This window comes from Aphis gossypii, chromosome 3 (genome assembly GCF_020184175.1).
Source record: "Aphis gossypii isolate Hap1 chromosome 3, ASM2018417v2, whole genome shotgun sequence".
NCBI classification, from domain to species: Eukaryota; Metazoa; Arthropoda; class Insecta; order Hemiptera; family Aphididae; genus Aphis; species Aphis gossypii.
Genome location: NC_065532.1, coordinates 23,139,119 through 23,164,469, shown reverse-complemented (window position 1 = coordinate 23,164,469; position 25,351 = coordinate 23,139,119). Strand labels below are relative to the sequence as shown.

The following is a 25,351-nucleotide window of genomic DNA, read 5'->3' as shown; positions in this document are numbered from 1 at the left end:
ACGAAAAACTTACCTGAATGTATAGAGGAAAATCACCAAGAACAAAATATTATATATTCTATTATATTTAAGGAACAAAATTTACCATAAAATTAACTAATTTAGTTCAAAATGTTTTCATTCTAGTAAATAATTTAAAGATAAATGTGCATCGAGCTTTGATTTTTTGAAGATTTCTTGGATATACAACCAATATTAAAGGATTTAAGGATTTAGTAATTTCAGAAAAATATCTGAAATCATAAATAACAAGTCAAAAATCCTGTTTTTTAATCCAAAATAGGCAATTACCTGTGAATTATGGAAGCACATACCTCAAACAAACACTTTGTATATGAAATGGATAAATGGCTTGTAAGCTATTAGAAAAAGGCCTGTTATAGTCAATAAACATTACTGCTAGAGGATCTGAAAAAATAATTATTCATTCAGAAGTAGGGCAGCATTTTTGTTTTTAATAGATAAACTGAATTAAATTACATAATAATTAGTTACAAGTTAATTAGGTCTAAACAATTATAAAGTATTACCTAGCTTTTAAATTAAATATTCAAATTATTGTTTTTACCCTTAAAAAACAATAAACAAATTTTTAAGTTTAATAAAAAGTATAAATAATAATTAAATGGTTCAAAAATATAAGCTTCACTTTTCTTTCTATTATTGTAAATTATTTGTCATTTGTAATATTTACCATTGTAGACAATAAATACATTGAAAATATATGCATACATATATTATATATAATGATTATTAATTATCATTTATTATTTATAAATGTGCTAGAAAACACTTGGCCATGTAAAATTTAATTATTAGATTAAATTATTCTTCCGTTTTGCTTTTGGTAGAATTGAAAAAATAGTACGGAACCAATATGGACAAAGGCTTAGTTCACAAATGTCCATATTCAGAGTAATTGAGCTAGTAGACGTATAAACAATAATTATCAATTAGATTGATTTATGAATATATTTTTCAAAAATCACACCATCTTATTAATGAATTAAACTCAAGTAAAATTGTTTTAGAAATTTTAATTGTAATTATTAATATATAAATATATAATACAGTTATAACATACTCGGAGGAACTTTTTGAATAACACCATCAATATAATTAATAGTTTTTCATGAGAACTTCAATAAGTCACTGGCTCCCTGATAGTGCATATTCCTTAATCAGTCTGGTTATATCTTTTCTCTTTGGAATTTGCACGCACCATCCATAATCTAATAAAATTAACAATTTATATAACAGAATCATAATGGAAACAAATAACACTTATTCTACAAAAAAAATTAAACACTTACCAAGAGATCATTTACATGCTGTTGAAATCTAATAAAATTGATAAACAACAATAATCAACATTGCTGTAAAAAAAAAAAAACAATAAATTATATTTTAATTTTAAATAATATAAAAATATTTTACAAGAATAACAAAATTATAAAATATATTTTTTTTGTGATGCCAAAGATAGTGAATAATAAGCATGATACCCATTCCATTAATGAAACATACATATTATTAACCATGGAAATATGAAATTAAGATTTACAAAGATAAATTTGTACAAAATATAGTATTAATATTTAAAGTAATGTCAAATGATACCAAGGAAATAAAGCAATTATATGTTAATAAAAAACTAATTATAAATAATAAAAGTAGTAAATGTATTGTTATACTATTTATAAAATAGTAAAGTAATAAGTTAGACGTTAATGTGGAAAATGACAACATGGGCCACAGTTAAACTAAATAAATTTTAAGTACAAAATGAGTTTTTTAACTTTTCTTTACACAAATAGCTAATTGTGAGACTATTACCTATTCAAAGCCATTCTTTCCTAATTCTCGTCTTTCAAGGTAAAATATATAATGATGTAACTTACTAATTTTCGTAATCTTCTCATCCTTCTTACTCTTGCTTTAGTTTGGGTATATGTGTAATTTTGAGCCGCTTCTCGGTGCCTATCAAAATTATAACAATATTTATTAAAATATCAGACAGTATTAATAATGTCATACAAATAAAATTGTCAATTAAAAAGAAACAATATCACAAATAAATCACGACGTAGTTACCAAATGTTTGAATAATAAAGTAAAATAAACTAATGGTTAGTGTAAATTAAAATTGTAACAATAACTAAAGATAGTGGATCAAATAAAAGTCAACTTACCAAATTATTTCAGTATTATAAATACTCCGAACAGATCTTGTTGTAATATTCGGATCGAGTCCCCTTTCAGTAAGTGCATACCTCAATATCGGCACATTTAAGTCAAAGACTGTAGGCTCGTGGTTATGAGGAGTTCGAATAGAAATTCGATTATCCGTTGCATCTATACTAATTGATGCTATACCATAACATATAGGTTTACTAGGGTTTCGTTGGCGATCACATATTAATGTTATGGTATTGATATGATTTTTTTTCTTATAATATTTATAGCCAAAATTATCCACATATATTTTTGTATTGCGTTGAATGCCAGGGAGGATTGTGTAAATTGTTGGTATGTCAACAATGGCTTCTTCAGGTTTATCTTTAACATCTTCTCCAATATGTGGCACTGGCATAGTGGCTTCTTCAGGTTTATCTTTAACATTTTCTCCAACATGTGGCACTAGCATAGTGGCTTCTTCGGGGCCATCTTTAACATCTTTTCCAATATGTGGCACTTGGATAGTGGCTTCTTCAGGTTTATCTTTAACATCTTTTCCAATACATGGCACTGGTGTAATGACTGGTAAGGCATAATCATGGTCAATTATAAAGTTAATTTCTTCTTTATCGCGCTGAATATAATTGTGATCAATTAAATGTTGCCTTTGATTATACATATTTAAGTTATAACCTATACACTAAACAAATTAAAAATATTATTAAATAAACATATAGGTATAAATAATTATAATTAGGTAGTTTCCAAGTTATTGCAGGGAGCACTAGATTGTTTCAAAAATAAAATTAAGTAGGTAGAAGGATGAATTGTAAACCAGGATTATACTCTGAAGTCAAAATAATAAAATCGAATGGTAGCTAACTAAACAATATTATTTTAGAAAAAATACTTAACAATATTTGGTCACCTATAAATAATATAAACTATGTCCCATATAAAACTTAACGTAATTAAATTTAAATCATAGCAAAGCAAGATTTATAAGTTATCTATGATTTAGGTACTGTTTAGTATGATTGAATCGTCGACTCTACTATTATCAATTAATTTTTAAATCCCTCATTGTTCAACATGCTCAAATTTTAATTAAAATATACTATACCAATATTTACCATTTATATGATTGATGGTATCAACTAATGAGAATTCTTAATTCATAGCAAATATATATACTTCATTGATTTTTATATTTAATATTGTGTTTAACATTAACATGACTTAAAAACAAATTGGTAACTGAAGTGAAAATTGTTCTTTTGAACAATTAAAACCGTGGTGTAACAAACAATATCAATGACATCTGAAACAAATATAACAAAAATTATGTATTTACTAAGAGCTAAATAAATACATACAAGGAGGATGGAGTCATAGAGAGGAATTGATATAAAATAAATATTAATAAATGATACGTACACTGTAATAAAATTGAGCCTTTTACGCTCCATTTAAAATCATAGTATTAATGCTACACCATAATATTTTTATACATGAATTAATTGTAAATACATACAATTGTAATACTAAATAAATAAAGTACAACTTTAATAATAAATTTAGTATGTTACTTACCATATGGTAAACTACAATAACATTTTGAACAAATTCCATACGTAAATAATATTAATTACAACGTATAAGGCCAGGCAATGAATTTGAATGTGGAATTTGTAGATATTAATAGAAGCAAGATACACTAATAATACCTACACATTCATATCACAAATGATTGATGAAAAATGATTTTCCAAGAAAAAAACATAAAAATGTTCTTTAAAATATATAATATATAGATACTATAATATTCTAAGTATTAAAATGGATGGTATTAACTTATGTACACAAGAAATTTTTTGAAGTTAGATTTCTGGCCATGAACACATCACTATAATAATAAATAATAATATATTATATTCAAAAACTATTCTATTCGTGTCTACGATTAATGGTTTTACCACGAGTTACGAGTTTACGACGACTTTTCGAGTATGTTATCTATAATAGCTGTGTTTCTGACTACTTGTTTCTCTTATCATCTAAAACTCTTATCAGGGGCAGATCTGAAAAATAAAAATTGTCATAGACCATGAGAGAATAACATGTAATCGTGGAACATAATATTATTATACTATTTTTTTACAGAGTCGTTTCTACAGATAGGTATGACCAAGCCTAGGCAAGTTAACGATTTTTTTTAACTCGTTTAAGTTAAATTAAGTTAAGTTAAAGGTAATTCATATTTTTTTTTCGTTAATTCGTTAAGTTAAAAGTTTAAAAACAAATTTACTTAACTTAGGTAGTTAAAAGTTAAACAAAAAATTCCAGACAAATAATATTGTTTATTTAGACTGTTTTGCTTTATGTGCAAGATAATTACTATGGGGAAGTGGGGAAATTTAAAATGATACATCAAAGTATTAACTAGCTATTAAAAAACCTACTTTTCTAAAAATCTCATTCAAAAATTTGCATTGTTCTTTGATGAAAATTAACTTAATTTAGATGATTTCGAATAAAGTTAACTTGGGTTAATCTTAAAAAAGCGTTATCAAGTGGGTACCACTCTGCTGTACAAAACAATGTTTTTTCATCCATTCTAAAAATAAATAGAAATCGTTATGGAAAACATTACACCCAACACATCGAACAATAATAAAAGTCACATAAGATTGTGTATCTCTTACAGAAGAAACGGTCATCATATCAAAATATGAATCATCACACCGATCAAGTCGATTGGAAAAATCGTCCAGAGAAACGAACATTGACGTCCGCGCCTTCCATGCAGCTGATGACAATAGAAGTCATCGGTTTCGTGGAAACGGATTTCGGTGCGCCGGCCGTCAAAACACCAACGACAAATGTAAAGGCCTACCGTGGCGACTCCAGTAGTTCAACGAAAAATTGGCAGCCGAGTCCGCACAATTAAGGAAAACTATAAGGAGATATCCTGTTATCGTGAGCACGGACATGACTGTGCCATTAGTACGATTACAACTAAACAGAAGCCGATTCCTATGGACTCTCCTGAGTGATCTCCAGAGAGTCTTTAGGACCATTATATGTTGTGGATGTGTGTCGGACCATCAAGAAGGCGAGATGATGCCCTACGTCCAACACTGCACTCGACCAGCAGGGCCGACCGGCTGCAGTAAACGTGAATATAGATAGCCAGTGGCCGGAATATATCAATTTTCATAAACGCCATCGGTTTTTTTCCTCTTTTTCTTATCTATTTACCCTGTCACAGTATAGTTTTTAAGTATTTTAGTTAATTTATACGTCTTTTATTATTATTTGTTCATTATTATAAAAATTACTTTTGTTATATTTTATTATAATATATAAATTACAATATTTGTGTACACAAAAAAAAACTTTGTTTTTCATATTTCAATCTTTTATTGTTCATATTCCATGTACCTACCTTTATAGTTGAATTGGTTTATACTGTTTATAGTGTTTATACCCAACCAGAAATGTGTAGATCTATCGCTCTACTGTACAATAAGTTTCTAGTGTGTATCACAATTCACAACTGCTCTATATATATCGAGAGACACCATTGTAATCAATCGATGTGTTAAGCTTGAATTCAAGTCGGATTTTTATGTGTATTTATTGTATAAGATACATTGATACCTTTAATTATTCATAATATTTAGAAATAGTTTTGAAATCAAAAAACAACGTGAAAAAAATGAAAAGAATCCGAGCTGTCGTACTAATCCAGCGCTGCCATTTTGGACCACTAAGGTAGGTATATATACCTATCTTAAATCGTGCTCTATATTATGGTCTATTAATTATTACTTGCTTTTCAGTGCTATAGGCTCCGAACCCTGCTTATTAGTTATTAATCTTTAGTAGGTATATTTCTATAATCTATATGGCTGTCTGTCGTCTGACCGTGGCTTACCATTGCGCTAGTACACACGTATCAACCTCTGAACCATGGCTAAATAAAATAGTTATTTAGCCATACTCTGAAATAAATACTGAATATCATAATCTATACATATCATAAATCATAATCATATTATTTTAAAATTATAAAATATAAAATTAAAGTAGTCGAGTAGGTTTTACTTCAATATGGACATTGATAACATTGATATTTGTTACTATGAGTACTTATAAGTTATAAGTTATAACTATTAACTATTACTATTTCTCTCTCTTTTTCTCTCTCTCTTTATATATATATAATATATATACATTAAAAAATATTATATACAAATAACTACTACAAGCCACAAGGTATTATTTATTTGGCAATACAATGTTATAAAGTATAAACGGACTATTTGAAATCGTAATAGAAACATGTGAGGGCAGTGCGTTAACAGAACACCAAGGCGTGTCTATTTGAATAGAAATAGTCCCTTACTCTCTTTTATATGATATACATAATACATATATTATGTACAGTATTAACCTGTGTAGTCTCTATTATTCTCAAAGTTGAACGTGAAACAAACAAAAAAAAAACATAACAACCCCTAACATTATTCTACACAATTTCTTACAACGCGTGGGTTAAGTCTCTCTCTATATAAATATACATAATATTATATGTTATGTATTGCCTTCACTGCATGTTTCTATAACGATTTCAAATGGTCAATTTAACATTGTACTGCCAAATAATTTATACCTTGGAGTAGTTATCTATACATAATATTTTATAATATAAGAATATTAAATATTAATATATATATTTATGTACGCATATTTATATATATATATATATATATATATATGTATAGAGAGAGAGAGAGAAAGAGAGAAAGTAAGGGAGAACTTAGTTAGCAGTAAAACTTAACTTTTTTCTTCCAAATAACATGGAATAAGTTATTATATACTTATTTTATAATATAATATTATAATGTGTAAGTAACTAAGTAAGACATAAACCTATAAAAAAACTTGTGCTTATTTATTGTTTACACCAATTAGTTATCGCTATAATTTATAATAGTCTCAACAGCACGGTTAAAAATTACAACAGCCAAGTTTGATCGTTAGCCCATATATTGACACCTACTCGAGACTGATCAGCACATAAACACAAATAATAATATTATAGCTGTACCTATATTTGCTTATTTTATTTTTGTCTAATTATAATTAATTTGTTATTGTGAATAATATAATATGTTAACTACGTAATGACGTGGTTTCACCAGTGTCTGTATAATATGATTATTATTATTTAAGTTTTTGTTCTATAAGTATAAGTTATAACCAGTCTGAACAATCTCACCGTCATTAATAGCATAATATAGTTCCTACATAAATAGCAAAAACACAATTTAACAATAGGTAATAAGGACTAATAAAACTAGTGAACTGAAGCTGAGGCTAACATTAATTTAAAAGATTAAAATTAAAATTAAAAGATTACAGCAGAATGAAAATACAATAAAAAAATAAGGGAGGTGGTGCTGTGCCTATCTTATTTTATTTTGCTAATAAATAACTCAAAATTGAAATCACGCACTTATGTCTATGACGTTACTAGTATCCCAACAAAAACACTACGCCAAACTCCGTGTAAAAAAACGCTCAGTATAAAAAAAATCCACCTCAAAAAGTTGTGATATCATTTTATAGCTATGTATTTAAACTATATAGGAATAGATATATTATTATAATTTATGTTAAAATTCATTGCTTATAAATTGAACTTAGCTGGTGACATTATTTAAAACTCATGAGAATTCATTTCGTATTGAGTATACATGTTATCTTTGAAAATGAGTGATACTAATTAAGTGTTATAATTTTAAAGTCACCAGCTAAGTTCAATTTATAAGCAATGAATTTTAACATAAATTATAATAATATATCTATTCCTATATAGTTTAAATACATAGCTATAAAATGATATCACAACTTTTTGAGGTGGATTTTTTTTATACTGAGCGTTTTTTTAGACGGAGTTTGGCGTAGTGTTTTTGTTGGGATATCACTAATTTTTTTTATGTTATTATTATTATTATTATTGTTATTGTTGTTGTAATCATTATTATTAAATATTATAATGTCATATATGTATTAGTATATATCAAACATTTAAGTTTTTAATTATTTTTTTCTTGAAAACACCGCCACCGCAAGCGCTGTGACAAAGCACGCGCGTACGGTAAGTGTGTGTGTGAGCTCCTCAGTGGGCGGGGAACTTCATGCGGGCCGCAGGGAATATTATCGAATAACATTTTCTTTTTTTGCCATAAAAATTCATAATATATTTGGCTATAAGTTATAACTCCATTTATAATGTTCAGATCGGATTAAAAAGTGCAGCATGCACTTCTACGGAACATTTCCAATAAGATTGGTGCATTGTCAAACTAAATTATTGTACAAGAAATTAGGTATGCATTGTCAACTATTTTTTTTCGTGATTTCAGATACTTCCTGTAATTATACCCGGCAGTTGTCGCGCGTTGTGATTGCCGATGCGTTCATTTTAAGGCGTTTTTTTTTTTTTATACTTAGCGCGACCCTGCCGGGTCGTTGGATTTAATAAGCTCGGCGTCTGATTATACCAAATCGTATTAGATTTTTTTTTTTTTTTGTAACGTAATCGTTGTAATCAATCAAAAAGTTCACTTTGAAAAAATTTGGACAAATAAAAGTTTGAAAACATAAATTATTATTTATTAGAATAAAAAAAAAATATATATATATTTATTTTCTTATTCTTATTATTTCGTATAGCTGTACATAATACATACCTAAATACAACGGAAATCCACTGCTATATATAGTTGGGTAGGCATGTGTTTGTTTAATGTTTATTGTAGCTGTATGTCTTCTACAATAGCTTATCTACCATAAGATTATGCTTTCAAAGTTCAAGCGATAATCAATAATATTACTACGATTATTATATAGATCTAGATAATAAATAGGCATAAATGTACATATAATATTCGTTCATCTCGCTGATATCATCTATATAATATTATTATATGTCATATTTAATGAGGGACGAAGTTGTAAATTATAAGTTACATTTGACGCACTTGTATCATGAAATGAAGATAGAAATGGAGGTGATTATAACAAAAGAAATTAGAAAAACTGTTCTTAATATAGATATTCATATAGGTAGGTGTAGTTATTATCATAAACTTGTTTAGAGTATTCGGTGATTATTTTCTAAAAAATTTCAAAAAACCGTCCTGCAATTTTAATAACTTTCAATGGTATCTAAGCTAAAAATTGTTTTTATAAATATTATAATTGTTGATGCAAAGTTAAAACGTTTACAAAAATAAATTTGTTATTTAAAAAAAAATACATTAAATATTTTTAATAAGACACGTACAAACGTTTAATTAGATTGCACAAATCTAAGAATTAAATAAACATTCAAATGCTAGAAATGAGAACTAAGAAATAGTCGAAAAAATCCAGTCTGAAATGGTGAAACGTAGTTCAACAACGCCAATTCCGTCATATATTTTAGCTTAAATCATAAATTTGGTACCAGAGCAGACTAATATATTTTATAAACAAAAATAATGCTGTGAAGTCAAAATATAAAAGTACCTAATAATAAAAAACCATCGTGTTTGTTAGAACTTATAATTAAAAAGTAATGTACACTGCACAAAGACAAACGATTCTTACTTTATGATAATGAACCGGGATCGAATGGTCGAATAATATTTTTTTTCATTAGATAAAGTATTACTTAATTTATCAGAAACAAATATGCGTGGTTCTAGATGCGATGGGAACTTTTCATTGAGTTCCGAATTTTTTTTCTGGCAATTATATTAAAAATATAATAATTTTTAATATTTTATTTATTTTAAAAGAAAACTATATACACAAGGAAATGTTTCGTGCAATTTTCAATAATGTTTCAAAAGCCATGTCTATCCCCATTCTTAGATAAATAACATGGACTTCGAACAAGCTGTTATCTAAGCAGCATTGGTGAATATTTAAAAATACAAGGTTGTTTGATTTTATCATTTCTGCCGAAGCACGTATTACGTATAGAAAAATACAAGAGTTACGATTACAAAATAAATATGATAATGATAACGTTTATTGTAGTACTCGAAATCAATTTGTACACCCGAGATTACAGAAATAATTGATTATTCTGGTGTGACACATGTTAGTATGGAACATACAAAAAAAATCCTGATTTAAAAATTCAGAAGAAATAAGTCATCATGTCCATTCAAAACATATAATAGATATGTACATATTGTACACGAGGTATTACATTACACTCCACAGTCCAGACACAGTACAAATAATACTTACGAAAGCTGGAACAATAAGTTTGTGCATTAATTTTTCGGGCATACCTAGTCATCTAACAATTTGGAAGTTGATAATGAAATTTCGAAAGAAATGAAGGTAGATAAAGCAAATGTAGCATTACATGACAAAACACATAAGAAAAAAAAATAATTCAAAAAAAAATTTTAATTACAATATTTATGTACAAAAATTAGACATTAGTAATACCTATAAATTATAATGAGTTGACAGCGGAAGAATTTTTAAATCGCATACCTATGTTAGATTATATGAAACGTAATTTAAATTAAATTGTTTTAATATAAAATATTAAAATATATATAATATATAATATATATATATAAGAATTACATTTTTAAAAATAAATATTAGTTTTAAAGAAATGGACTTTTTAATCTCGGACTTTTCGTGCTGAATTTGTTTTTTTTTTAAATAGTTTTTTTTTAACATACCTATTCGTTGAGAAATCTCACGTTTAAGCTCTGGTTCAATATACAAGTAGGTACATTTTATTACTAAATAATAATTATTGATTTTAATTACAAAATTGTGTAGAATATACTATTGCATATTATTATATATTTTTATTAATCATATAGATATAATTATGAGCGAATAAGATGTATAGAGTATTAATAAAAACAATAAATTGATATCGATTAAAACAATAATATAACCTAACCTAATGTTTTATTTCAATTATTTTTGTTTACTTACTTACCATACTATAACTATCTTAAATCGTATATTTCTCATGTTCTCATCACTCATACTAATATGATATAAATTGTAAATAAAAAGTCAGTTACCTATATAAATTTAATTAAAATCATATTTTTACATAATATTAATGATAAATATTATTATATTATTACCTATGGTCATTTTTTATAGAATATTAAATATTGTTGCATATTTCAAGTGCCAGCTGCGTACCTACATTACATTATAATATTATTTGATTTTTTTAATGCAATAATGACGTATTATTTAGTTGGTTTTTTAGGTACTTACGTTATACTTTGATTTATTCAACGCATATATATTTATGTGCATATTCCACGTGTTTTTAAAATATATTGTTCTAATCCCATAAGCATGGCACATGAATAATAATAAAAAAATATGTTTTCTTCAATGTAGATTAATTGTTTAATGTTTATATAAATTCCAAGGTTAAACATGACACGGAAATATCTTATTAATGATAACATTTTAATAATGCAAACATTACCTACTAAAACTATATAATATATATTCTATAGGTATACCTCCTATTCGTGTATAGATAATGAGTAGGCGTAGCAGTATAAAGGTACATAAATACATAATATATTATTCTTGTAAATAATTTATAATAATAAAAATTTGGTTTTGTATTATGTATAATATAATTTTAAAAAATATGGTAATATATTTAATATTATTTGTCTATAGTACATATTAGTATTATTATTCTGAATTTTTTGAATTATTTCAACATAACGAGTAAAAAATACTTTACATATAAGTAGTACAATAATATGAAGTATAATAGGTAAGGTACCTGAGGTCTTAAACCAAGTTCACAGGTACATTGTCTATTATCTAGTCTCCAAAAGAGCTCGGACCAAGCATCGAGCTGTAAATTTTTTATAATCAATTCTCACACTAAATAATGATAAACACAATATGTTAATTTAGCATGAAACATTTTCAATTCAATAGAATAGTCTCATCAGTATACTATACACATACGTTTACAAGACATGTACAATATTATTAAAAAAAAATTATAGAATATAAAATATAATATATTTAAAAATAACGGTTTAAGTGGCTAAAACGATTATTGTGCTATGTCTTATAAAGTCATATAAGTATGTTATAATAAACTTGTATATTATATATTATACCCATATAAAATTTACTAGGTAAATTTATAAATACATATACGAAACAATTAAAATAATAGTACGAAGGTACTATGATAAATGATAATTCCCTGGAATAATTTGATAAGTATCTTTAAATTGTAGATCATATACTAGTGTTGCAACTTTGCAAGTTTGAAGATCAATTGATGGTTTAGTTACTTGATAGAATATAAGTAAAGCAATTAGTAATTAATAATTATACTATAGTAACACAGTACTGGAATAATACAGTTTATTACATTTACTACAACTACATATTATTGTGATATTATATCGAAGGTGTGAGGGTATAAACTACTGATGTCACAAGTTATATTATATAAATTATAACAATTAATTTCTGTTAACCACATTACAGTGATTTATTTAAATTTAAATTTATGTACCTATTTTGTATTTTAGTAATGTGCTATGTGCACCACTGACAATCGCCTTATAATCTAATCTATATATTATTGTACGTATAAATGACAAATGTACCTGTACTAAATTATAAAATTATGACATTATATTATAATTTATAATTACAATAATACCCATGTCCTATAATAATTTCTACTTAACTAGGATTTCTCTTTTTAGGTTTACATAAATCCACTGAGTCACCCACTCTGTTCACTGTTATCGGTACAATATTTTAATTACAATTATGATGTTCTACAAAAAAAAAAAATAGTGAAAGTATAAGATTAGTATCTACATCAGTCTCATACAATGACAAAAAAAAATTTCAATAGTACTGTATTAGGTATAACAATAAAATAGGGCAATAGGCTATATGCAGCTAATCCTATAAACGCGTACCTAATATTATAATGTACGCGCACGAGTACAATATTTATTATACAATCGTATATCGAAATAATTCGTTAAATTTTCGTTTTATGCATAAGGAGGGGGGATAATAATCATATTAAATTAATATATTAATGAAAAACATACGGACTAAGAATTAAGTTATAAGATGTACCTAGATAATACACCAAAATGGGTATATTTGCAATTTGCCCAGTGCTAGATTTTTAACTCTGCAGGTGATTCGCTCCGACGCAAAAGAAAATGTTAGGTCTCTTTAAATAAAATATTATTGTAGAATACTTAAGTATTTTTTTTCTATTAAAAATCAAATGTATTATATTTGTATATTAGGTATTGTAATATATATTTTGTAAAATGTAAAATAAATTTATAACAGTTGAAATAATAACTATATTATTATATAGTTCTAGACATCTAAACACATTATTTAAATCCAATGGATTCCAATCATCTATATTATACTATACTTATGAGATGATGATATTTTGATAAATAATAAATTACTAAATGGGGGAACCCTCTAGTGGCCCTACTATTCGAACTTCCAAAACGACGGGGCCCCAGCAATCACCGGCTGTTTATATCCGACACTACGTTTGCCAGTAATGTACCCATAATTTAATAAATTATTGTCTATGATAAATGATAATAAATAATAATATTGTCGTAGGTGCCGTGTCGTGACGAGTTTTCTCATCAATGCGTGAGTGTTGTGACGATTCGAATGTTTACATACACGACCGGACAAAAAAAAATCCATAATAATATTATATAACCTACGTACACTGTGCAGTGTACACACACACACACACACACACATACATATATTATATGTTACCTATTAAGATTAAAATATAGAGTTTAATTACATCATATATAAAAATAGTAAGTAATAGAAAATGTTGCGATAAACTCATAATAAATACGATATTGTCCAGTATTAACCTCTGTTATCGGGGTAAATCAGCTGGATTTGTAAAGAATATCCGAGTAGATTTTTGTCACGATAATAATAAGTAAAAACACAAAAATGTACGTGTTTAATCTCGATATAACGATAATAAAGTAAATCCAGATTTGTGTAAACATTTTCTGATTTTCATATTATATTTCCGCCGCGAGTAAGATATATCCAAATATTTGTTAGCCTAGAGAATGTATAGAACAACTAATAGTTTTCAGTGCATACAAATGCATATTTTAGGGATGACGACGTATTATTTAAAGACATTTTCATGTTTAAGCATATTTTGTTCAAAAAATCTGAAACGTCCTACAGCTATTATTACATTTATTACCTATATATGGCTGTATTCGACCACATTTCTTGTTTATCTCAATGGTTTTCCATTTCCTAATATTATAAATCTCACATTACTCGTAACTTGTAAATTAAAGTTTAGTCTTATATATTTTGTATACCGTATAACTACGCACACTAATCTGTCGCGAATAAGCCATAATCATATACTACAGACGTACCTACGCGTATATAGACATCGTTTCGTGATTCGCGTTTAAATTATCAAAATTTCGTAGATAGCAGCGTAGTTTGTGGTTTATGGAGACAATGGATTGCTTTGCGTAATAAAGCAGACTACGCGCATCATTATTCTCGTGAAGTTTCATTGATTTTCGCGGATAAAACGACCAGAAAAAAAATAATTGCATATTATTTTATTACGTCATATCGGACATAGGAGCAATTTTTTTCTAAAATTCCATACGAGCATATTTGGTGAGGTCTTCTGGGCTTAAAGTCGATAATTCATAATCGTGCGATCGCAACAGTTAATTGTTTAATGTTTATAAACGGCGACACAATCGGTCGGAGTGCCGACCGCGACCGTCCGCGCAACCGCAGTGGGCGTCTGCCGCGGCGCTAGTATAGTCATACAGAGCAGCACGCACCGTGGTGATAACTTTTTTTTTTATTTTTTAAAAATATCTTTGTAGGTAGGCAAATATTCGGTTTAAATTCAGTACACTCGAGGGCACCCCGCGACGACAGCTGTTCGGCCGTTCGGCTTTTACGTAATACGTAATATTATTATTTTTGTTGTTGCCCGTATCCGATCGGATCTCGTCGACCGTCGTCCGACTCGCAGTTCGCTGGTCTCGTCGTGCTCGTGCAGTCCGCCCGCCGCTCGTCGACTCGCGTCCGTCGATACATAATATTATTAAAATATATTATTACGCGTTTCTGGCACGTTCGCGCGAAAACGTAAGTTTTCTTTTAATATTACTTACTACCATTACAGTACAGTACACATTGTAAGCACATTGTTTATCTCTACATTATTATATCATAATATTATTTATAACGTGGTGCTATGAGTAAGACGATGTGTATTTGCTTATTATAGATTATAACTACTATAGGTAATGCTGCGCGTTTCACTTTTACACTAGATTTATTATCGTACCACGTGCGTGTTTTTTTTTTAAATTTGATTATTTTACCAAAACTGTACGCAACTTTAAAGAACTAAGTAGTTATAGATCAATTGGTTTTAAAGTGTTTTTGTGTATATACGTGTAAGTTATAAGTATTAATTATATAATTGTATATTTGTATCTCTATTGGTGTTAAGTAGGAAAAGCAAGTAAAGTTGTTTAGGAATTTTTACAAGTTATTAACATTAATCTTGATTCTTGATTGTCTACACATAAAAATATTTAATACTAAAATATTAAAACGTCAACTTCGTACCTATTTTTACAATTATTTGCAAACAATCATCAATATTTTTTTATGATTTTAAATGTGGACCGTCAGTTAAGTTATTTTAAAATGAAATAATAATATTTTGAATAATTTAAATGATTAGATAGAATAATATATTCAACCATACTCAACAATTTAATAGGTTTGGCTGTATAGATAATTATAAAATATTATAATTTACTACATTTTAGCACGAATCTATGTAATTACAAACCAACCAAATATACGCTAAAAATCTTAAATATGTATAAATATATATGCATGTAAAATAAACTATTTATTCAGAATATTTAATAAAATAATACATTTAAAATCATAACTCAATATTATTAATTTAAATGGTGTATATTATTCAACTACGTAAAATACATACGAATATATACAGTATACACGTAATATATATAATATAATATACGAATTTACGAAGTTTAAAATATGATAGTCAATAGAAACAAATCCATAGTATTTTTTAAAAACATAAATATTTATGAAACCTAATTCTTATAATGAAGCTCGGACGTACTAATGAATTAAAATTTTAGTGTAAAAAGCAAATTAATTATAATTTATGTAATACCTACCTAATAAAATAATATTTAAATATTTAAATCTTAATTCCAAAATAACGACTTATACTGTTCCCATTGTTCTCACTATTCTAGTCCTGCTTCTATTTCCTTGAATAATTTATCAAAAATTTAGAACATTTCTTTTACCAGTGCTTGCATATAAAAGAAAATAAGGTTTCGTTGTATAAACCCATCTACCTTTGTGTTATATTTTTTCAACCAGAAATCAAAGAAGTGCGTGTTAATATAATATAAAATTTGTAATAATACTATCCCCACGGGCCACAATGCTATAATATTTTATTATGTAAGGACAAAACCACGAAACACTTTAATTTAATTTTATGATATTCTATATTATTTTCTAAACATATTTTAATCTAAATAAATACCTAATAAATTATGACATTTTCCATAGTAATTGTTTAATTAATAGCCCCTAATTTTCCGCTATGGAATACTTTTAAATCGGCAAATTCAAATTTTTATTAAGACGTTAAATGTTATCAAATAATAGGAAGTAATGATTTGTAGGAATATGTGTATACCTACAAAAAGTGAAAGTTCCGGTGTAGTAACGTTACTACCTACTCAACGAGGGAACTGCTTTAAAATACTATCAGCTGTATGCCGGAAAGGAAAGTAAAAGTATTGTCCATGTGTTTAATACGTTATGTATTATTCAGTTGAAATTTGACCTACCTAATATATTGTAAGGTATATATAATATATATAATTATAGTAATTAATAAAACACTGTAGACGATATAATATATAGATGAATATCCAATCGATAATCAGTTCATATAAAATCTTCTCTATAACATACCAGAAGTGATAGATTGAAATAGTTCAGTGGAAATGGAAATCCTCATTTTAAGACCTTCTAATGTTCACATACACGTGTCTTATCTCTTTGTTAAAGCATCTGAGCTAACTGTAGATAATACGGTCGCATAACCACCAGCGCCTGAAAAATATAACGATTTGTAACTTTTCTACTGCTTTCACAGGTCATTTATTGAAATTACTCAGCGCGAGTAGTATAACTTATTTTTTCAAATCGTATGAAATGATGTGTATTCGAATACTACCACTGTCGTAAAATAAGGAAAAAAATAAAATGAGAATTGCCAAAGCATTTCAATAACTTGTCACCAAGTCAGGGAGTGATTAGGATCAACTGGAATATTGTAAATGTTACTTACTCATTCGAATTTAAAACTTAAGATAACGCGGGAATGAGTACAATATTAGTAAAAGCTGTTTTTAGATTTATACGTTTGAAATTGAAGCTCTTTGGAACCCCGATATTAATTTTATTACATATTTTATAATTAAAAATTGTATCCATGAACACATTTTAAACTTAATACATTTATAGATACCTATTGTATATAATAAATAGAAAATGTGAAAGTTGTTAGAACTTATAATATTTTTCTATGATTATTGTCACATGTTAGTATCAGTTTATCACATAGATACTCGTCTTACTTTCCTTGTCTAGGCGCAGCAAGTGGTGTATAAGTATTGTATAATACTGTAATATAATGTATAATATTATATATTTGAAAGCGCTGATAAGTTTATATTTGATATATTTAATATTTATCAAATATAGACTTATCAGTATACAATATTGTGAACAACTGAACCTAGTTGATGTCACAATTTCTGAGATCACTTAAATTTTTTTCGTAATTCAAGAATAATTCTATACCTATAGCTTTTTCCTTAAACTTAAAAACATTTTTGAAACAATTTATTTACATAACAGGTTACTTCAATATCAAATATAGGTGTAATAAAATTATAAATATAGGCATGTTAGTAGGTATAGCAAAAAATTAAAGTCTTTTTTTATTATAAGAATGCCCGTAGGAAAATAAATAAATAAATAAAATAAAAAACATCACATAACTCAAAATGTAAATACTATATACATATTATTTCCTAAAATTTCGAAATAAATGTAGATTTATGTATGTATTTTTAATGGTGTATTTTATACGTTAGTTATAACAGTTAAATTTTACTTTACGAGCTAATAATTTACGTAATGCCCATGAGTTTTGCTTCTCTTATTATTATTATTTTTTAAATTTCAACACAAATATTTGTTGTTATGACAAAAAAAAACAGTATTCAGAAAGGCTCCCTAGACTTAGGGTCTTAATGCAACCGCATTCTCTGTATTTTCGTATTTATGAAACTAGTGTACTTATATAAACGATATAGTTGGATATTATTTAGCATAACACTTCACCCAAAAAATGCAGATTAAATAAGCCTTAGGCTAAAAGTGTAAAAAACAATATAACTTGACCCTTGACAGTCATCGTTCACGTTCTCATATATTTAAATAGGTACACATTTATATTTATTGTTTGCAAATCGCATTTTGGTTTATCATTTATGCACGACCTTCTTAAATTGAATAATAAACTTGCGATGGATATGCGTCATGAATTAATAGCAAAATTATTTTTAGTAGTTTGTACCTACTTTTTGTACCTACTGTAACTGTAGGTACACCATATATCTACACTGTAGTACTACGTTTAGTTTTGAATTTTGATTTTCGATTTTATAGTGATTATTTTCGAATCACTTATATAGAATACCGACTATAAATCAAAAAAAGTTCACATATTTTTGTACAAACAACGTAAATGGTATTAATATCCAATTCCTAAATTTAAAAATATTTTAAATTGGATACAAAATTCCGAATTTTGGATGCAATTTTATTTTATAATGGGTAAGTATAATAAAGTACTTTAATCTACCTCGTTTAGACACTAATTTTTATACATCTATATGTTCGCATAAAAATAACACTAATTAATAATTATACCACTTAATTGGTCCATTGTCTTGAACATGTTGAGATGGTCTACTACGCATTGATTTATATTTTATTTACTTAATTAACTCTAGCGATTCAATGATATAGAGGCCATTTGTAGATTAAATGTATAACAGAGAGAATAAATAAATTTATATATTATGTTTCTAAGTTTAACCATCATTATTATTTGTTTTTATTTCAATTTACACAGCTTATCGATGGTATAACATTATTTTTATGTGAGAATTATTCAAATTATATTAAAATATTTAACTACCAAAAATTTTTTGGTAGTTAAATATTTTAATCATGATTAATTTAAGATGCTTACAAAAAAATAACTTTATACCATATTTATTCAATAATAATATATTTGTAGGCTACGTGTATAATATAATTAGCATTGTGCAGAAATTTAATGGTTTGATTTTTTCTGTTTAATCATGAGTTGTATTATATAATGAGTTTGATATATATATGTACCCGGTTAGATGTTTTTATTTCCTAATGATATTGTATTTGATTTACTGCAGTATGCAATTATGTTTTTAATTTTGTCTTTTATTATTACTATTATTTTTTTATAGAAGAGTACTTCAAAACTCAAAAGTATCAAGTAACTCAAATTTATTTCTAAAATAGTTATTGTGTTCGTGCCATTTTTTTATTAGTTACTTTATAAGGGTTATAAAAAACTACCTATAAAAACAATCAATAAAAAATATGCTATATATAAAGTACCACTTCAATGTACCTATTAAAAAACAATTTTGGTTTGGATTTTTTATTTTTCTAAAAACAAAAATTTTAGACTATTAATAATATATTTATCGTTCCACTCGAAATCGGAAAAAAAGTGAACACTGATTAATCCTTATTCCTTAGTGAATTGCCTTAATATAGAAAATTGATAATCACCTATACATATATAATAGAATAGATTGTTCTTTAGACTTTAAGTAGTCAGCTATAAGTTATATAACTTAAAATTATTAATAAAACGTAAAAGCTCAATGTTATCATTAAAAATTATGGGAATTAATTAAGACTCGTTTTTAAAACATGACAATTTGAGGGTAAACGTGAACCTAATTAGAACGATAAATTCTATAAATTATTGCATGTATATTATATTGTGACTGGCCTTACAGTAATCGAGTTTTAATTCAAAGGTATAGGTACCTACATCTTATCTCGAAAGCGTGTATTGTGAATTGTCAAATAAAGTATTAAATAGTAATAGTTATTAGTTAAAGTATTATAATATAGTATTAAATCAAAAATGTTTCCACAATATTGTTATTTGTTGGTTATAAGTTTGTATTCGTTTATAGTATATTAACAAGTGGTAGCTATTATCCAACTCCTTACAAATAAATTATAATAATATGTTTGGTAACTGGTAATTATTAGCATGTTCATAGTGTGCATTTTAGAATTTCATTACCTACTCGTATTGCGTTTATGCAATTACGTATGTAAATGTCTGACTTTCATAATATTCATAAACCTTTTCCGGAATTTTTGTAAAGCTAATTGATCTCTGTAATGAGACTTGAGGATATAGAATTTCGCGATCGACTAAATACTGGTTTATAAATTATTAGTCCATATAACGTAGTTTAGCACGACCGTATAAATTATTTCAATGAACTGATTATGTATTATACTTAAAAAAATATATTACTATACGTATATACTACAATATTTTAGTCCCTTTAAGTCTTTCATATTATAATCATATTATTGTAATACTCGGCCCATTCCAAAAGGCTCCCGTCGAAAAAGGTTAAAAATTAAATTAAAGCTCGAATTTATGTCAATACAGCACCTAAATCTTAAAAAAATAGAAGCTTATAAGAAATACCTTTGATAAATTTTCATCAAGTGAAATAACACGTTTGGATTATACTAAAGAAATTTACCCAATGTATTATTTTTTAAAATATTTTTACATAATATACTATATACACATTGGTGAGGGGATCCAGATATGTGTCATGGGATGGGCATATAATAGTCTTTGGTTTTGTTTTTTTCTATTCTGATATATTTTTATCGGAATATATAGTTATTGGCCACGATAAATGACACGGTATCAACCAAATTTTAAGTCCATATAGCTATAATACGTATATACTATAAAGGTATAGACAATGATATTGATTTTCATAATTGTACTGTAGAAATATTGTTTAAAACCTTGAATTTCGAAAATTATTTATCATTGACGACGATCGATGATGGAACGTAATAAAAATAAATAGCTATAATTCGACACCAGTCATTACACAATATAATATAATATTCTTTAATTTTTGACACTTTATATAGTACTCTAGCTGTGATGATTTATAAAAATAATCGAAACACCTAATATACTTTATACACATCATACATCTAAACATCTTACATATTTATAGATATTGGGGGTGGGAGGGGGGGCGATCGCCCCTAAGATCCGCCACTGTATAAACATACATTTTTTTTAAAAATAATATACGATTTTTTATATAATTTTTATTATTGACTTACTAATGTTCACCAACACATTTTGAACCACATCTATTTTGAAAATCCTAAATCTGTATTATGAAATGGGAAGGAATGTGTGTTGTAAAAGACCGGAGCCGTTTGGGAATTTAACTGTTCGTAAAACCTATTTCGATAGGAGCCGAATGGACTACGTCCGTATATAATATTGTAAAATAATACCACTATATAACTTTAACGATCACATAGCAAATGAAGGGCTCTGTGCAATAATAACCAGACAGCTCCGTTTTTATCGATTGTTCAGGACGACCAAAACAAAAATCTTTATCCCTTTACCACTATTGGCGGGAAATAATTAATTTTGTAATTTCTCCGGGAATAATAAATCGATTTTTCTGATCTTGGTACCAAACTATAGACGTTTCTTCCATGAATAATATTCCGTGAAAAACTGATTTTTGATAAAAATGGAGCTATCTGGTTATTGCACAGAGCCTTTCAATTATAGTAAAAAATTAGGTACACCAAGTATACATTATACATATATGACAGCGTATACAGTATAATGTATACTTTATATAAACAGTTATTGTACAGCATAAGAATGTTTTTGAACTTTGAACCGCACATCCGACTCCGTAAAGCGCGAGTCGTATGACCGTTTATCCGCCGATCGCGTGACTATTGTTAACCGGAAGTTTTTCGACAACAAAAGAGCGTATACCTACATAGCACATACAAGAACTCTGTTGTTCATAAATAATATTATTATACCTATCATACTCATATGATACATATGTATGTGTATACATACATGATTGTCTATACATAGACAATAATAATAATATGTTCGTATAAGTGTGTTGTCACGTGAACTGGATATTTTGTTGAATGAAATGCAGATAAGTACGAGCCACGAGGGAATGATAAGTATAATAAATTGTAGGTATTGGATGGAGGTAAAAAATAAATTTAAAAAAACGCTGTTATCTACGCTTGTAGTTCCTATAAAACGATTTTTTTTTCATAGTATTAATAGATCTTCGTTGGCGCATTGTTGAAATGTAAAATCGTATTTTCGATTGCCATTATGGCATCGGGTATTATTGTGTGTGACTAAAAATAAGAATAATATATTATATTTATATTACCCGTTTACCTAAAATTAACTATCGCGTATTATATGAATTATGAATAGATAATGATGATAAAAGCTTGATGGTTAGAGTATAATATATTTATATATATATATTATAGAAATGTTATATAGAATATTGATTTAGCAGTCGATAATCGATATTTAGGCATACACATTGTTGGGCTTGGTGCTCAGATATATTATAATACTTATCATATAGGAAACACACAATCACTGCACATTCATTATTATTATTTGTCACTCACTTGCATGTACACTGAAGTCGCTCGACGGTTATAATATTGGACATCGTCTCATTGATTTCAGACTGATCAGATCTCGTACATCGGCCGTTTAGTTTAACGCGACTGTCCAAAATTTAGATCACCGAACGTTCATAATGTAAGTACCTGCATTGTATACTTATGTTTTCATGTTAAGCTATGTAGTAAATTGTCTATTATGCCACACGATAAACAAATAAATCATGAGAGTACATAATTACACACCTGGTAAACATAAAAAAATATTACGCGTTGACCCACCTTGGAAGTTAACAACCCACACGATGTACAGTAAAAAAAATGTGTTCATTACAAATAATTGTTAGTCAATATTATATATATTTGTTATTAGTTTTTTTATTATTTTGTGGGCAATATAATGCATATATTATGTTTATTTGAATCATTTCTAGCCGCATTGGCGCAAATCCCTGGGGGTGCTAAGGGTGCTTAGCACCCTCAAAATACAAATTAGCATCCCCAATTATTTTCCACTGTATTCCATTATACCTAGTACCTACGACCTACCTACTATAATTGTTAATAGCACCCACAGGATTCAATAAGGATTTGCGCCAATGTATTCTAGGCAAATATTGAATATTATTTGACATTGACGTTATACCTACTATTTCACTATCGATAATATACAATTGGTTTTTATAACATATAATCAAACGATTTTATGGACTGTTTTTTTGCAAATTTTAAAAAATTTATACGACCGTAAAGACTACCTTTTAAGGGCTAAGTTCCCTCTATTCCTCTTATATATTATACGATAATTCTTAAATACATACCATTTTCTCCTCTCAGGCAAAATCAAATGGATAAAATGAAGTGGTCCAGCATCGTGGCAGAACTATTGTTGCTGTTGATTAAAAGCATTTACTACATTGGCGAGTCCATTTATTACTTGATCGTACCGATGCCGGAAAAATCGTTGGCTGACGATATCGTTTTGGTAAGTAGATACAGATTAAATTTCCACACTTGGTTAAAAATAAACCGTCTATAATAATTTGAACGCAAAAATAATGCTGTAACATTGAAATTAGTTTTTGTTATTTTTATTGTTTTCGTTTCATGCTTGGTAAAAAGCATTTTTTTTTTAGGGCATTTTTTATTATTATAGCATTAAATGTGTTAGAACTTAGAATAATGATAAAGATTATAATAACATAATGTTGACTATATAATGACGACTATACTTGATGGTATATAATAAATTATATGCTTACCACATTTTGTTAGTTATAAAAAGTTAATTCTTGAACTCTAGTACAAAATACATTTTATACATCAAAACATACAAATCTAATTGGTAACAAACAATTACTAGTAGGTACCTAGCTGTCTAGATGTAAAATGCAATAATGTGAAGTAAAAATTAAAAATATAATAATAATTAATAACAAATTAACAAGATAGATCATAAATTTAATTCCAAATAAAAATTTGAAGCTAAAATAAAAGCTTTGAAAAATGTAGACTTATATAATTGTACTGAGCAACATTGAACAACTAATATAGGACAGGTAACTGCAAATACAATTTTAATAGATATAAGTATTAAATAATTACTTAAATAAAATAAAACAGCAATATACCTACTATAATGTGTATTTTTTAAACACAAAACATTTTCATTAAAGTATTGTTTAGGAAATTACATTATATGTACCTACTTACTACTTATATTGTATGTATAGATCACAGGCACAGGACATGGAATAGGGAAATGTTTGGCGATGCAGTTTGCTAATGAATCTGCCAAAGTGGTGTGTGTCGACATTAACGAGCAGTCAAATGCAGAGACCGTAAAAGAAATCAACTCCAAATGGAAAGGAAAAGCTTTCGCTTACACGTAAGTGCACAATGAATAATTTAGTGATTGTAATATTTTAAAAATCGTATGGATTTCTGAAAATAAAGTTGCAGTTTTACTGGAACGACGATTGACGAAAGGTAATCGTTTGAAATTGCATTTTTGGGGGTATTATAGGTAAATTATAAAAAATAAGTAATAGGTAACTAGATAAATGATTATTAA

General features: G+C 27.2%; 2 protein-coding genes across 5 annotated transcripts in view; one reads left to right on the top strand and one right to left on the bottom strand.

The window, feature by feature from the left end:
* Positions 1 to 297: 297 nt before the first annotated feature.
* On the bottom strand, positions 298 to 4,212 carry LOC114132321 (uncharacterized). 2 transcript variants are annotated; one of them, XM_027997747.2, is made up of 7 exons: positions 3,772 to 4,212; positions 3,312 to 3,499; positions 2,193 to 2,878; positions 1,902 to 1,980; positions 1,314 to 1,376; positions 1,085 to 1,232; positions 298 to 408 (listed from the first exon to the last, which is right to left on the bottom strand). In XM_027997747.2, the coding sequence occupies exons 2-5, from the start codon at positions 3,312 to 3,314 to the stop codon at positions 1,368 to 1,370; spliced, it is 777 nt and encodes a 258-aa protein (XP_027853548.2). In that variant the 5' UTR covers positions 3,315 to 3,499; positions 3,772 to 4,212; the 3' UTR covers positions 298 to 408; positions 1,085 to 1,232; positions 1,314 to 1,367. The 2 variants fall into 2 exon arrangements, with proteins under 2 accessions (XP_027853548.2, XP_050060104.1); XM_050204147.1 differs by lacking the exons at positions 3,312 to 3,499; positions 3,772 to 4,212 and having other exon boundaries at positions 2,193 to 3,300.
* Positions 4,213 to 15,118: 10,906 nt separating this feature from the next.
* LOC114132337 (short-chain dehydrogenase/reductase family 16C member 6-like) overlaps positions 15,119 to 25,351 on the top strand; it is a 21,333-nt gene continuing 11,100 nt past the window's right edge. The window contains exons 1-4 of one of the 3 annotated variants that reach the window (XM_027997771.2): positions 15,119 to 15,453; positions 23,342 to 23,416; positions 24,115 to 24,262; positions 25,011 to 25,165. In XM_027997771.2, the coding sequence (XP_027853572.2) occupies positions 23,415 to 23,416; positions 24,115 to 24,262; positions 25,011 to 25,165 (305 nt within the window). In that variant the 5' untranslated portion in view covers positions 15,119 to 15,453; positions 23,342 to 23,414. Of the gene's footprint in view, positions 15,454 to 15,484; positions 15,504 to 19,077; positions 19,291 to 23,341; positions 23,417 to 24,114; positions 24,263 to 25,010; positions 25,166 to 25,351 lie in introns of those variants that run through there. The other 2 variants (XM_027997773.2, XM_027997772.2) reach the window with 2 other exon arrangements.